The 15925-nt window shown below is 43.9% G+C and overlaps 1 protein-coding gene across 1 annotated transcript in view; it reads right to left on the bottom strand.

The window, feature by feature from the left end:
* OTOL1 (otolin 1) overlaps positions 1-5976 on the bottom strand; it is a 58935-nt gene extending 52959 nt beyond the window's left edge. The window contains exons 1-3 of the mRNA XM_061637728.1: positions 5723-5976; positions 3675-3785; positions 1157-1200 (exon numbers count right to left, since the gene is read on the bottom strand). Of these exons, the coding sequence (XP_061493712.1) occupies positions 1157-1200; positions 3675-3689 (59 nt within the window). The 5' untranslated portion in view covers positions 3690-3785; positions 5723-5976. The remainder of the gene's footprint in view (positions 1-1156; positions 1201-3674; positions 3786-5722) is intronic.
* Positions 5977-15925: the final 9949 nt, after the last annotated feature.

Genomic DNA, 15925 nt, shown 5'->3' with positions numbered 1-15925 from the left:
CACCAGCACATCAAAACTAATGAAGAGTTTGCATATTTTGAATGTTAGAATAGAATTCACGATTTTTTGTATATTGTTGCATTTTCCTACAAAGCATCTGGGAAACCTTTTATGATTGGCATGCCATTCCACCATGAGGAAAATAAGAACATAAGAAGAGCCTTGCTGGATCAGGCCAAGAGCCCATCTAGCCCAGCTTTCTTTTCTCACAGTGGCCAACCAAATGTCCATGAGAAGCTTGCAATCAGAATCTGAGCGCAACGGTGCTCTCCCCGCCTGTGATTCCCAGCAATGAGTGTTCAGAGACATACTGCCTCCACCAGTGGAGAATGAACATTGCAATTCTGGCTAGTATCCATTGATTACCTTAAAAAATGGAAATGGACTGCCCTCAAGTTGATTCTGACTAAGGTGACTCATGAGGCTGAGATGCAGTGACTCTCAGTGGGCTTCATGGCTATGTGGGGATTCAAACCCTGGTCTCCCAGGTCATAGTCCAACACCTTAACTACTACACCACACTGGCTCTCTTGATTACTTTAATCTTAATCTTCATGAATTTGTCTGAACCTTTTTTAAAGTTATCCAAGTTGGTGGCCATGACTACTTCTTGTGGAAGCAATTTCCCCAGTTTAACTATGTGCAGTGTGAAGAAAAACTTTCTTTCATTTGTCCTGAATCTTCCAACATTCAGCTTTATTGGATCTCATCAATTCTAGCTACAGAAAGACCTTTCCAAGAAAAAAAATCAAGAAGCAGCTATCACCTTTGCCTCCTGAGCCACATGCTGGAATGAGCTATATCATAAAAGAACAAATTCCAGACAGTTTTGTGTGTGTGTATGTGTGTGAACTCAGAAGATTTTTGCACAAATGCAGTCCATATTCTTGTTTTAAAGTGTGTTACTTTATGCTTCTTAAGCTGCCTCAAGAACTGTCAATATTTTGTGGAAAGGATGCAAGTGCATACCACAACTTTAGGTTTACACACTTTAAATGGATTAAAGGGCTTTTTCACCCTAGCAACACAAATCCAGTTTAAAAAATGATGACTTTTTGCAGTTTGGGAAGTGACAGGGAAATGCACTAAAAATGTGAGATGAGTAAATGACTAACAAGAAGACACATATATAAATTTTGTTAAATAAAATACACACCCCACAGGGAAATAAGGATGAATGCTCATTGTCATATAATCTCCCTGCAAACAAATCAGAACAAATACTTAATGAAGACCGGATATAATCTAACCACTGACTATGGTTAGAAACACACTCATTGTTCTGCCGGTTCCAGTGAGTCTCCACCTCTCTCTTCTGAAAATGGGGGGACGTGATGCTAGTCAAACCCATCTCCTTTTACTGTAAATCCTGGTGGGAGCAGCTTGAGTGCATTTCAAAAAAATTCAGCTTTAAAGAGATTTCACAACCGATAGGCAGATCAACTCATTTCCCCTCCAGGTGTGGCTAATGGAAATGCTGTGATCTGGCGGCTAGTTTCACAGCCTAAGCTTCATGCAAGAAAATCAGGATGAATGCTGAATAAAAGGTCATCTGGAGAAACCTCTTCTGAAGCTATTCAACACAACATAGTGAGACATATCCAGCAGATGTCAACATTATACTGTCAGAAGCATTTCTGCTATAAAGACAACAATACTTCAAAACCAACCATTATCGTGCCACGCCTATTATTCCATGTGCATAATGTGGATCTATTTTAATACCACATAATTCATGAAGTCTGGCACTATAAAGACTAATTTGTCTTATGTGTCGCAGGCTCCACTGATTTGTACATTGGTTTTGTCCTGCTCCATTACACTGCAAGGCTGATCAACATGGTCTGAACATGTGCCTGCACATATGCTCCACACAAATTTAAAAGCCTTGTAAAATATTGTCCCTGTGTTTCTTTTGTTTTCCCCCTTCAACAGAATAGACTGTCCATATATAGAAAAAAAAGGGCTGCTATCCCACAAGAAGAGAAAGGGGCCAAATTAACCAGTAGGTTAAAGGCCAAACTTGATGTGATAGCGGCACCTAATTTGTGAACATAACCTAGATCTACTGATCTGCTGCAGTCACAAACAAGGGCTAACTATGATTTAAACAACAAAAAGGTGACAGGTAAGAGTCCAATTTAAGGAGAAAAAAGGGAGCGCAAGTAAGGATGGGGGAGAAATTTGATTTAGTTCTCGTTTAAAGCTGAATCTATGAAATTTGCACTTTTCTAAACAATATGAGAACTGAAACACACAGAGCCATCCTTCAAAATTCACACTCATCCGAATTTTATAATACAGTTCTCCAACTGAACAATGTTTACCCCCCCCAAAAAAATAGGGGGAAGTGTGCATAAATATGAATATATTAGTGAAAATGACATTCGAAAATTTATTATATTAGAAATTCCTGGCAAAAATGTGTGTGTTAGTCAAAACAGCATACAAAGATGTGTTTATTAGGAGAAATTCGCACTAAAAATGCTGAAGAATTTTCATGAGGACTTTTTAAAAAAAATAAATCAAAAGTGTAGAAATGTAGATTTAAGACTGGAAAAATGAGACACTGCGAGAAACAAAACTGACAGATCCTTCCATCCCTAAGTGCAGGTGTGGATCACTCCTCACCCCTGCCACCTAGGACTTACCTCCCTGTAACCACTCTTCTTAGGGGCTGGGTGAGGATACAATTTAAGGATAAAATGGGGGATGTGGGCGAGGAGACCCTCTCCCCTCCCTGCTGCCAGTGGCATACCTCCTTATGAGTACCCCTTCCTTAAGGCACTTTTCTCTCAGCTGGTGTGTCAATACTGGAAGTGGGCCTGTCTGAGAGAACAGGGCTACAGGGGAGAGCTGGGGGGGGGAGAGATAAGGCTAGGGAGAGGGGAATGGTTCAGCTCCACTCACCTGTGTCCCTTTTTTTAGTCCTTATATTGGACCTCCATCATGCTTTCTACATGATTGAAACAGGTGAGGGGCTGGAAGTGTAACAAACAAAACGCCCTAGCCCCTTTGGGGGTGCTAGTAGCTTGGATCCACTCCCAATACTCACCCAATAGAGTCTCAGAAACAAACGAAACAAGATGGAGGATGGAGTATGTTTATTGCTAACACGTGCACGTGGAGAAGGGCCAAGCCAGTTCTGGCAAAACACTGCAGTGCTGGCCTTTTTATAAGCTTTGTTTTACTAATTATGCATGCATCAATATCATAATAACTACATCATAACTACATCATTAGTCCATACCCATTTCCTCCTGGTAACCATATTAGGAGATTGTTTTTCACACTTGTTATCTTGTTATGTTCATTTTAGCCTTGTAATTCTGCAACATAGTTTGATACTTTTCTACAGTACAGCTGTACGTTTGCAACAACTACTGATTTTCCCAGCTATAGCTATTTTGCAAACACAGCTTTAAACAAACAATGATAATGCATGTCAGCAAATTAGCATTTCTCTATACACACACACACAAGTAAATTAACTTGTCAGCAGATTAACTCACAAGCAAACTAACTGTCAATTTACTGTGCTATTTTTCTAAACAGGCCCAGCACTTTTTACTTTAAGCAGCAAATAAGCAAAATACATCTTTAATTTAAACAAATAAAGTCCAGTGTCACAGAAGCACATGGGTCTGCTACCATCACATGTGGTTTCATCCTACTTTTTGAAGGGCCATAGCTCAGTGGCCCAGCACATGCTTTGCAGGCAGAAGATCCCAGCTTCAATCCCCGGCATCTCCAGGTAAGGCTGGGAGAGACACGGCCTGTTGTACCTGACCACAATGAGAAGAGATGAGGGCATCATCTTTATATCATGGGAAAATTAGTTGTAACAATGTTGAAAGGTATTAGGGCAGTATGCTGTTTGACATTCTAGAGCCCCCACTGGCAACGTGCACTTAAACAGACCACTCCCATTATTACAGTCTGTCTGGGGGGAATTAATGTCTATATCATGTGAATACCAGTGTCTCATAGATTCCCCTTTTAAGAGCAAAAACTAAGAATTGGGGAGTCACTGGAAAGCAACCATAAGAACATAAGAAAAGCCTGCTGAGCCAGGCTAATGGCCCATCTAGTTCAGCATCCTGTTCTCACAGTGGCCAACCAGATCCCTATGGGAAGCCCACAAGCAGTACCTGAGTGCAAAAGCACTCCCCCATCCCCGACTCTCCTGAAGTTTCCAGCAACTGGTATTCAGAAACATGCTGTCTCCAACTATGGGGGCAAAGCAAATACATCATGGCTAGTACCCACTGATAGCCTTATCCTCCATGAATTTCTCTAAGCCTCTTTTAAAGCCACCCAAGTAGGTGGCCATCACTGCCTCCTGTGGGAGTGAATTTCACAATTTAACTATGTACTGTGTGAAGAAGTACTTCATTTGTCTGTCCTGAATCTTCCAACATTCAGCTTCATTGGATATCCTGAGTTCTAGTGTTATGAGAGGAGAAAAACTTTTCTCTATCCACTTTTAACATCCAATGCATAATTTTAATCACTTCTATCATGTCACCTCTTGCTCACTTTTTCTCTAAAAGAATGAGGCAAGAGGTGTTTTGACCCTTTCTGGCATGATTTTTCTGACTTGGTGGAGAGCACTCCTGGGCACATAAGTATATTGTGCTAAAGTGGAGCAAAATGCAAGACCAAATACAGCCATGGCAAGAGATGTATCTGCTTTGGAAATATAAAAAGGCCTTGGGGAAAATAAGCACATACATATATAGGAAGGTGATTTCATGTGGATTGTGTAACTTCAAAGATGTTTATTGAATACCTAAAATCTATAGACTCTTTCAATCTGGTCTTTGCACCTGTATTTCTCGTTTCATTGCAGCTAGGTTTCTGCTGTCATGCAATAAGGAAATAGCCACCATATTCAGAATTTGGGGGATTTTCTGACCCAGGAGGAACAAACTACCCTTTATTGATTGATTGATTTGATTTGATTATTTATTAGATTTGTTAGTCACCCATCTGGCTGGTTGTCCAGCCACTCTGGGCGACGTAAAGAATAAAAACATACAGATACATTAAAACATTAAAATCTCAACAGTAGTAATAAACGTAACCCACCCCAAAAGCCTGTCTGAAGAGTCAGGTCTTCAAGGCCCAGCAGAAGCTCATCATAGCAGGGGCATGACGGAGATCGTTTCAGAGGGAATTCCACAGAGTGGGAGCCACAATAGAAAAAGCCCTCTCCCTAGTCCTCTCCAGTCTAGCTGTTTCGCTCTTTCAGATAAACTAGGCCGAGACCGTATAGGGTTTTAAAGGTTAAAACCAACACCTTGAACTGGGCCCGGAAAATAACCGGTAACCAGTGCAACTGCTTCAGCACTGGAGTGATGTGATCTCACCGGCGGCTGCCTTTGATCAGGCGAGCCACTGCATTCTGTTCCAGTTGCAGCTTCCGTACCGTTTTCAAGGGTAACCCCACGTAGAGCGTATTACAGTAGTCTAGGCGAGAGGAGACCAGGGCAAGTACCACTGATGGGAGCATATGGTTGGGAAGGTAGGGGCGCAGTCTCCGTATCAGATGGAGTTGATATAGCACTGCCCGGCTCACAGTTGAGACCTGAGCCTCCATGGACAGCTGGGAGTCAAGAATGACCCCCAGGCTGTGGACCTGGTCTTTCAGGGGCAATTGCACCCCATTGAGGACCAGGTGAACATCCCCCAACCTTCCCTTGTCTCCCAAGAACAGTACCTCGGTTTTGTCAGGGTTCAGCTTCAGCTTATTCCTTCCCATCCAGCCACTTACAGACTCCAGGCACTTGGACAGGGTTTCTACAGCCAACCTGGGAAAGAGAGGTAGAGCTGCATGTCATCCGCATACTGGTGACACTGCAGCCCAAATCCTCTGCTGCAGGGATGAGACTGTGCTGGGACCATCAAGGGGCAAGCATTTCTATCTGTCTTGCCCCACCCCTCTGCCTGGGCCTTATCAGGAGGAGCTGCAGGCTGAGACATGCTGCTGCTGGGGTGAGACTGCTGGGACCATCAAGGGGCAAGCATTTCCATCTGCCTTGCCCCACCCCCTCTGTGTGGGCCTTATCAGGAAGAGCTGCAGACTGAGATGTGCTGCTGCAGGAATGAGACTGTGCTGGGACCATCAAGGGGCAAGCATTTCCATCTGCCTTGCCCCACCCCTCTGCCTGGGCCTTATCAGGAAGAGCTGCAGACTGATACATGCTGCTGCAGGGATGGGACTTGGGACTGTGCTGGGACCATCAAGGGGCATGCTTTTCCACCTGCTTTGCCCCCCACCCCTGCTCTTAGTGACATTTTTCTGGGGACTGCCCTTTACCAGGAAGATTAATGCTTTTGGTTTGCTGCTCCTGTTTTTTTAGAGATGTTACGACTTTGTTAGTTTGATTTTTTTTTTTGTAAATTGTATTGTTTTTATTTGTATTTTGTATTTGTGTGTAAGCCGCCTTGGGGGCCTATTTGGCCGAAAGGCGGCCTAGAAATAAAACGTAACATAACATAACATAACATAGCCCCCAGCAGCTTTATATAGATGTTGAACAGCATTGGGGAGAGGATAGAACCCTGTGGCACCCCACAAGTGAGAGGCCAAGGATCCAAAACCTCATCCCCCAATGCCGCTCTCTGGTTGTCAGCTCTGCACTGAGTCAGCAGTGGGGGTTGGAAATTCCTGGGTCGTTAGCAGGGAAGGGAAGTCCTTAGCCAGCAGACTGGTTGTAAATCTGCCAGGCCAACGAGGAGGGAACCTGATAAGGGCCAGGCCTGTCTGAAGCTTACTTGCCAAGTCACAAGTCCAGAAGCGAGGTCAGTAGAGGTCCAGGATCAATTGCCAAGGGGTCAGTCCAAGAGATGCTGCAGGGAAACTGGGAATACACGAAGCCACGCCTGACGTTGCAGTCAACAACAAGCTGCAGCGAAGGTGTGCCTTATAAAGAGCAGGGTTGACAGCAGGTGTGAGCCCTCAGCGTTTGGGCCTTAAGGGGACAGGCCTGCCTCTCTTTTGCCTGACCTTCTGCTGTCTACGTTCTGCAGGTGAGGGGGGAGTATCCTGTTCACTGTCTGCGTCTGGCTGCAGGGCCTCCGCTGTATCTGGGGTGCTCTGCAGCTGAGGGGGAGAAGGAGCTGGATTCTCAGGAGTCTCTTCCATGTCTCCTTCTGGGTCTGCTGCTGTTACTCCTGAGTTGTCCTCATTGGAGGAGTCCTCTGAGGGGGCCATGACACTGGTACCTACCAGAGAGGAAGGAATGGAACCACTGTAATACAGTGCCCCTTATACCTAACCTCTCCAGATGGTCCAGAACGATACGGTGGTCAAAGGTATCAAAAGCCGCTGAGAGATCAAGGAGGACAAGGAAGGTGCATTCGCCCCTATCCAGCGCCCTCCTCATATCATCCACCAAGGCGACCAAGGCTGTTTCAGTCCCATGTCCAGGCCTAAAGCCTGATTGAAATGGATCCAGATAATCCGCTTTCTCCAAGTGAGCTTGCAACTGCTGCACCACCATCCGCTCAACCACTTTGCCCAAGAATGGCAGATTTGAGACTGGGCGAAAGTTGTTCAAATCATGGGGATCCAAGGAGGACTTCTTTAGAATCAGTTTTATTACTGCCTCCTTGAGGGCTGATGGCATTACTCCCTCTTCCAGCGACGTATTTACCACCGCCTTGATCCCCTCGCCCAGTCTATCCTTGCAGCTCATAATGAGCCACGACGGGCAAGGATCGAGTAAGCAAGTGGTTGGCTTTAAGGTTCAAAGCACCTTGTCCACTTCATCAAAAGGAAGAAGCCGAAACAGATCCCACACCACCAGAGCACCACTGGCCGCCTCTGGCTCGCTCACTGTGTCCACAGTGCACGGAATAGCACTCTTAATCTGATCTATTTTATCCACAAAGTGCTTTGCAAACTCATCACAGGAGGCCTTGACATGTTCCATCGGTTCCAGGGCAACTGGACCGACCAGGCTTCCACCCCTCCACCAGGGATTCAACCGAGTGGCCGTGTGCCTGCTCCAAAGAATCCCCAAGCGCATTCAGGAATCCATCTGGATCCATCAGACGCCTGGGGCGGACCATCCTAATGGGTCCTCTACCCCCGCGGAGGGTTTGTGGCACCGAAAAGTCCACCCTCATCAAATAGTGATCTGACCATGACAAGGGGGTGATGGATGTACCCCCAATTTTCAGATTTCTTCCCTCCTCTCCAGAGACAAACACAAGGTCAAGAGCATGACCAGCTACATGGGTGGGCCCCGTTGGAATAAGGTGCAGCTCCCAGGAAGCCATGGTTTCCATGAAGTCCCGAGGCACCCCTGTGAGGATGGCCTCCGAATGTACATTGCAGTCCCCCAATACCAACAAGTTTGGGGACTGCACATGGACATCCGAAACCACCTCCAGCACCTCAGCCAGGGAGTCTGTCGTGCAGTGGGGTGGATGGTACACGAGCAGAGCCCCTAGACTGCCCTGTGGGCCCAACCTCCAGTACATGCAATCCGCAACCTTGGTCTTACGGAGAGGAGGCCTGGTGAGAACCAGAGACCTTCGGTGAATGACCGCCACTCCCACTCCCCGACTACCAGCCCTCGGCTGCTGTGCATACAGGAACCCAGCGGGACACATGGCCGCAAGGATAGGAGCAACGGCCTCATCCAGCCAGGTTTCCGTAATACATGCCAGATCCGCGCCCCCATCCAATATCATATCGTGGATGAGCGATGTTTTTTGGGCAACAGATCTGGCATTGCACAGCAGCAATCGAAGGCCAGAGTATGGAGTCAAGGATCCCCCAGTTATCTTTCGGCTCTTGACAGGCCCGGAACAGGGGACAGATATTATGCATCTCTCCCTAGTTCCTCTTACCTGACATGGCCTGCCCCCAGCACTCCACCAGCCTCTGCCTTCAAGCCTCATATATTGGGCTCCCACCTTCTCCCCATCATTCCCCTCTGATCTACACGTGCCACGACACCGGCTTCCACAACTCAAGTAGGCTACCCACCCCCACAGGAATCTTGCTTTTAGCTGCCAGCCCTCAACTGCTATAGCTGGAGTAGGCAGCGCCTGCTGGTGGGGACTGCTGAGTCATAGCCAATGGGGTCTGGATCTGCAAGGAGGTAGGTTTCTCCCAAGAGACCCAGAGGTGGAGTCTCCATGGCTCTGCCATGAGACAGGAATATTATTTGGGTATGTTACATAGGAAGGTATACATTCCTTAGGAGACCTGCATTTATAAAGGGAGGCATAGGAAAAATGTGCCCTTTTGTGTTGATAAAAAAAATGGCTGGGGACCTTCCTTTGTCAAGCTACTTCCTGAAAAGAGTACGTAAATTTGGGGCTTTGGCCCAAAGTATGCTTGCCCCACTTAAAAGATACTTAAAATGCCCCACTTAAAATGATTTCACCATTAAACAGATGCGACAGGGAGCCTTCCTGGTGAACATGGCTCGTGGAGGGCTAGTAGATGAAAAAGCACTTGCACAAGCCCTGAAGGAAGGAAGGATACGAGGGGCAGCTTTGGATGTACACGAGTCAGAACCATTCAGCTTCAGTCAGGGTCCTCTGAAGGATGCACCAGATCTGATCTGTACTCCACATGCTGCCTGGTACAGTGAACAAGCCTCAATAGAGATGCGGGAGGAAGCAGCCCGGGAGATTCGGACAGCTATTACAGGTGCCAGCCATATTCTCCTCAGTGTTCTTTTACTGACTGTCTTAATGTTGACAAGTTGTTTTTGCTTATTATATTTGTTATGTCACTGTTTTATTATTTTTTGTTATTAGGAAATTGTTTTTGCAATTGTTTTTGAGATGTATTTTTGTTCCCCTTGCTGTAAGCCGCCTTGAGCACAATTTTATGTGGAAAGGCGGCATACAAATAAAAAGATGAAATGATGATGATGATGATGAAATTACTATTTTTAAAATATGAGAGAAAATTCCAAAAAGTTTGACAATGTTCCAAACAGGCAAAGGACAATTCAACTATACCCCTTACTCTCCCACATCCCCAAGAGTACAAGCAAGTGCAAGACATAACTCCCAGGTCCTTCCTTGGGATCCCGGCAGCCGAAGATAGATCTGCTAACGCTTCTGTACCATTTTTCCACAAGCCATCCTTCCATTTCAAAGGCCAATTAAATATGGAGATACAGAAGTCGGTCTTCTCCTGTTCTAATTGGAGAGGCCCTATAGGTTCATTAGCTAGCTGATTCGGCTTCTTCCTCCGTTCCTCACCCTCATCTGCAGCTCCATTCAGATCCATGGGAACGTCTGACTTGTATTCTATTGGGAGCTCCTCATGCCACTCATCCAAAACAATGAGGTTAGGGTCAGAGAGAGTAAGGTGGGAAAGTTCAAAGGTGTTGACCTGCGATTCTTCCACATCTGTCATGTCTGGCCAAGTCGTCCCTTGACTTTCCCAGTCCATCAGGAAGTCACTCAAATGATCCCTGAAGACCTGGGCCTCAGTGCAGGAAGTGTCAGCCAGTGGCTCTGTTGTGACCTTGGCAAGAACATGGGAAGTGTCATCCAGTGATTCTGTTGAGGTATAGATTTCCTCAGCTTTTTGTCTAGGCGGTACTGGTACAGGAGCTGTTGTCAGAATCCCCATCTCAATTAAGCCCACTATGACCTGCATGTTGGCCTTGAGACCAGAGAGTTCTTGTCTTAGATTGTCCAAGCTTTGGAATATGTTCTCATTCATTAGGGCTGTAAGAAAACATTGATCCGTGAGAAATTTATATATTTCAGAGAGGGCCACCTGCGTATCCTTTTCTGCTTCCCTTACAGGTGGGTTGCCATACTGAACAGTGCTAGAAGTAAATGAACATGAACCAGCTTCAGGTGACGATGAACAAAAATCTCTACAACTGAGAGCCGACTCTCCCAGCTGGGGCTCTCTACTGTTTTCATCATTCACTAAGGCAGTAAAAATCCGAGGATCTGGCGGCACTGAGGTAGAGCTGCCCTTCCTAAAAGTTCCTTTGTTCCAAGTTCCTCCAGTCTCCATAGGGAGACGGTATTCCAGGATAGATCTCTGTACGGATACGGGGGAAGGTTCTGTGAGTCTCTTTTGGTTTTCCTGGGATCTGGTTACAACCATTGTACCTTAATCCCTCTGAGTTTGTTCCGAGAAGCAGAAAGGGAGGAAGGAAACAAACAACCAAAAAGGAAAAACAGAACAAGAGAAAAGGGAGTACAGTACTTCTCCTTTTACAATCTTTCACTGGCGTCAACCACACTGTGCATTAAGAGCCAGGCAGGGCAGCCGTAAAACAGTAAAACGATAAGACTGCTTCGAAGCAAAACGCTATCTCCTCGGTTCTGTGCTAACAGCCCTCACACATTGACAGTTCAGGTTGTAAACTGCAGGCTTTGGCTCATAAATTGCAGCACACTAGCAGGGCATTGAAATGTTCCGAGTTTTAAAAAAGCTAAAATCATAAAACAGGAAAATAAATTATAAAAAGTCACAGAATCACAGAGCTCAGAGCAAACAAACCTCCTCCGTTGCCATTTCCCCAGAAGTTTATAAACTACCATTTGCAGATAGTCAAAAATGCCCAAAATATAGCACTTACTAGGGCTGTACATCAGCTGTGGGGGAAGAGGGCAACTGACAGAGTGAATCAGGGTGGTTTGGGGAATCTTCCCCCCCCTCCTGAGTCAAATCACAACAGCAATAATGCCCCCCAGTTGGATCAAACTCCCCCCAAAGCCACAGAGCACTCTGTTTTTCTGTCCTTCTTTGTACAGAAAAGCTGTGTGGTTTTGTATATAAGTTTTGCAGGTCCAGAGTTACACACTATAATGTATTTATTGCTTACGATGTGTGAAAGTTAGGCCTGATTTCCTTAACTTGCCATTGCCATGTTTTTAGCACACAACTGAATTTGTAATTGTAATTTTAATAGGCTTAACTCAGTTGTGGGGAACCTTTGGCCATGGTTGATGGGAGTTGTAGTTCAGCAGTAGCTGGAGGCCCAAATGTTTCCCACACCAACTTTAACTCTTCCCTTACACTAGACATTTGCCATTTTTAGTCTGTGTCTCTCTCTCTTACAAACTAATTTCCCAATTAGCCCTCTCCATCCACTAGATAACTTAAAACTGATGCCAACATTGGCTACACTTGGACAGTGGTTTAGCATTATGCTCTCAAGCTTCAAGCTCTCTCCTCTTTCAGCCCAGTCATAAAGAGGAAATTAGAAGTTTTTGCTTCCACTTGTCATAATGTAAATCCAGACAAACTGGGTTGTATTCAAGAATTTCTCCTTGCACAATGGAACAGTATCTCCATCTCCTCCCCCTGTGTGCCCCCTAAATCTGTTCTGGGAGTTCCCCAATCCCATGGAACATAGTTAAACCATAGTTAATGCTAACCACAATTCCAGGTTTGCACATAGCAATAAACCACAGTTAGTTAAAAAAAGCTCCCAATCTCCTCCTCTCAGCTGTGCCAGAGAAGGAGGGGGAGCACACGAACCCAAAGCTCATAAACATAATGCTAATTCATAATTTATCATTATGTCTGAACCCAGTAATTTTGTGCTTAATTCTGAGTCAATTATTTATGTTTCATCAATTAATTCTTTGATATAGCTATTTGTTTCCAGGCTAGAATGTATATGACCATCACAGTTCCTTCTATTTTTTTCATAATTATGAATATGATTTATTTTTAAATACTGTGGAAGTAAAGTTTCTGACCATCTTTCTGCTTTAAAATCTGATTAGGATTTCTAGGATATTCATGGGATAAATATTCATGTAGATAACTTTAAAAATGCTTCATTCATATTTTTTAGGACCAAGTCACAGAGGAACATAAGAAGGAATATAAATAAAACTGTTGGACCCAACAGGAACAGCTACTAAATATCTAATGGAAAAATACACAGGAAAATAAGAAGGATTATAAACTACTATGACACATAATGGAACAATGGCTCTGAAAATACCTATTATGTAAGAGTGCAAAAACATGAATAACATATAGGATGTAAAACGTGCAATGTTGTTGCAAAGACCATTATTCTCCACAGGCAATGAGTTTAAGTAGCAGAAGTAGTAGGATTAAATGTCTTTTTACTCTCAAAATATAACAGCATCTAAATGCCTGAAAACACAAAGGCATTTTTTGTTCCATTAGAAAGTTGGCCAGCTTTCAAAATAATGATGCCACAGGCTGACTAATGGAGCAATTCAAACCCAAGATCTGCTGGGATGAGCAAGTTAGGATCTGGTGGATCTGCAGCTACGAGAGTGTAAGTCCCAAATCCTGGCCAAAGCCAGTTTAGCTGAGGCTGGCATGTCCCAAAAAGGAGCATTCTGGGGGTGTGATGAGGGACTTACACTGAATGCTAACTCTGTTAAACTCAATCAAGTGACCTGGCAACCCAGCAGAACCTACACCAGTAAAAAGGGTGGTGCAACTCAAACTATTTTAAAAAATTGTTTTTCCTCTGCTGGCCTTGGGTCAGTTCAGCTGGCAGCAGCCTTGCTCTTGAACATGATTTTGATCTGGTATACTTTATGCTGTCTTAATTAGTTGTTGTTGTTGTTATGTACCTTCAAGTCGATTATAACTTATGGTGACACTATGAATCAGTGACCTCCAATAGCAGCTGTCGTGAACCACCCTGTTCAGATCTTGTAAGTTCAGGTCTGTGGCTTCCTTTATGGAATCAATCCATCTCTTGTTTGGCCTTCCTCTTTTTCCCCTTCTGTTTTTCCCAGCATTATTATATTTTCTAGCGAATCATGTCTTCTCACAATGTGTCCAAAGTATGATAACCTCAGTTTCATCATTTTAGCTTCTAGTTTAATTTGTTCTAACACCCAATTATTGTCTTTTTCACAGTCCATGGTATGTGCAAAGCTCTCCTCCAACACTACATTTTAAAGGAGTTGATTTTTCTCTTATCCTCTTTTTTCACTGTCCAACTTTCACATCCATACATAGAGATTGGGAATACCATGGTCTGAATGATCCTGACTTTAGTGTTCAGTGATACCATATTTCCATATGCTATGTTCTGCGTATAGATTAAACAAATAGGGTGATAAAATACACCCCTGTCTCACCCCATTTCCGACTGGGAACCAGTCACTTTCTCCATATTCTGTCCTTACAGTAGCCTCTTGTCCAGAGTATAGGTTGCGCATCAGGACAATTAGATGCTGTGGCACCCCCATTTCTTTTAAAGCATTCCATAGTTTTTAATGATCTACACAGTCACAGGCTTTGCTGTAATCTATAAAGCACAGGGTGATTTACTTCTGAAATTCCTTTGCCTGTTCCATAATCCAATGTACGTTTGCGATATGATCTCTGGTGTCTCTTCCCTTTCTAAATCCAGCTTGGATGTCTGGCATTTCTCACTCCATATAGAGCCTTTGTTGTGGCATTACTTTACTTGCATGGGATATTAAGACAAGAGTTTGATGATTACTGCATTCCCTGGGATCCCCTTTCTTTGCAATTGGAATGTATATTGAACGCTTCAAGTTGGTGGGCCATTGTTTAATTTTCCATATTTGGACAGATTACGTTTCAGTAGCTTGTAGCATCTCTATTGGTATGCCATCTGTTCCAGGTGATTTGTTTCTTCCAAGTATTTTAAGAGCAGCTTTCACATCACATTCTAAAATTTCTGGTTCTTCATTATACAGTTCCTCCACGAATGAATCTGTCATCCTGGCATCTCTTTTATAGAGTTCTTCAGTGAATTGCTTCCACGTACCTTTTATTTCATCTCAGTCACTCAGTGTGTTCCCCTGTTGATTATTCAACATCCCTACTCTGGGTCTGAATTTCCCTTTAATTTCTCTAATCTTTTGGAATAGGGCTCTTGTTCTACCCTTTTTGTTGTCCTCTTCTATTTCTGTACAATAACTATTGTAATAATTCTCTTTGTCCCTACAAACTAGTCACTGTATAGTTGCATTTAAGGTTCTAACTGTGTTTCTGTCTCCCTTGCTTTTGCTTTCCTTCTCTCTTTAACCATGTTAAGAGTTTCCTCAGTCATCCATTGAGGTCTTTCTTTTTCACTAGAGTTATTGTTTGTTTGCATTTTTCCTTGATAATGTCTCTGACTTCTTTCCATAGTTCTTCTGGTTCTCTGCCAACTAAGTTTAAAGCCTCAAATCTGTTCCTTATTTGATCTTTATATTCTTCTATAAATTGTATTTTGACATTATGATTGCTTTGTTGTTCTTCTTTAGCTTTACTCTGATTTTTGATATTACCAGTTCATGATCTGTACCACAATCTGCTCCTGGTCTTGTTTTCGGAGAAAGTATGGAACTTCTCCATCTTCTGTTACCAATTATATAATCAATTTAATTCCTATATTGACCATTTGGTGATGTCCACGTGTACAGTTGTCTTTTCAGTTGCTCACATTTTGGTCGTCTTAATTTAAGGTGGTGAAAATTACAGTGGCTTCCCATAGTAAGGATTGGTCCCTAAATTGAGGGTGGGGGGCACCATGGAACTCTTACAACCATTGCTGGGTTGAAAATTTATTCATTTATTTATTTATTTACCAACCACCCCATAGCCAAAGCTCTCTGGGCGGTTTACTGTAACTCAATTCACCACCACCACCACCATTCTCCATCAATTAATGAGGAAAGAAATTTCATTCAAAAATTATCAAACAAGAAAGAAAACTTCAGCAAAATTCTTATAGATGGAGAAAAACATTCCTCACCTTACTTTTAAGGAGCCCAAGGAGTGTTTGTGAGTGTCTTTTTCTCCTCATGCTACAAGTCCTCTCTCTGGTAGTCTGCGTTCTGCAGCCTTCCCAGGCACCTGCAGTTCCTATAACCCCATGGTGGGCTTTCTTCTTATAGAGCAATCCTACACTGAGGAAGCCAATGTAACTTAAGCTGGCTGAAGGTACACCAGCTTCAG

This window comes from Rhineura floridana, chromosome 7, assembly GCF_030035675.1.
Source record: "Rhineura floridana isolate rRhiFlo1 chromosome 7, rRhiFlo1.hap2, whole genome shotgun sequence".
Classification (NCBI taxonomy): Eukaryota; Metazoa; Chordata; class Lepidosauria; order Squamata; family Rhineuridae; genus Rhineura; species Rhineura floridana.
The sequence above is the reverse complement of the archived record's forward strand: the minus strand, read 5'-3'. Positions and strand labels throughout refer to the sequence as shown.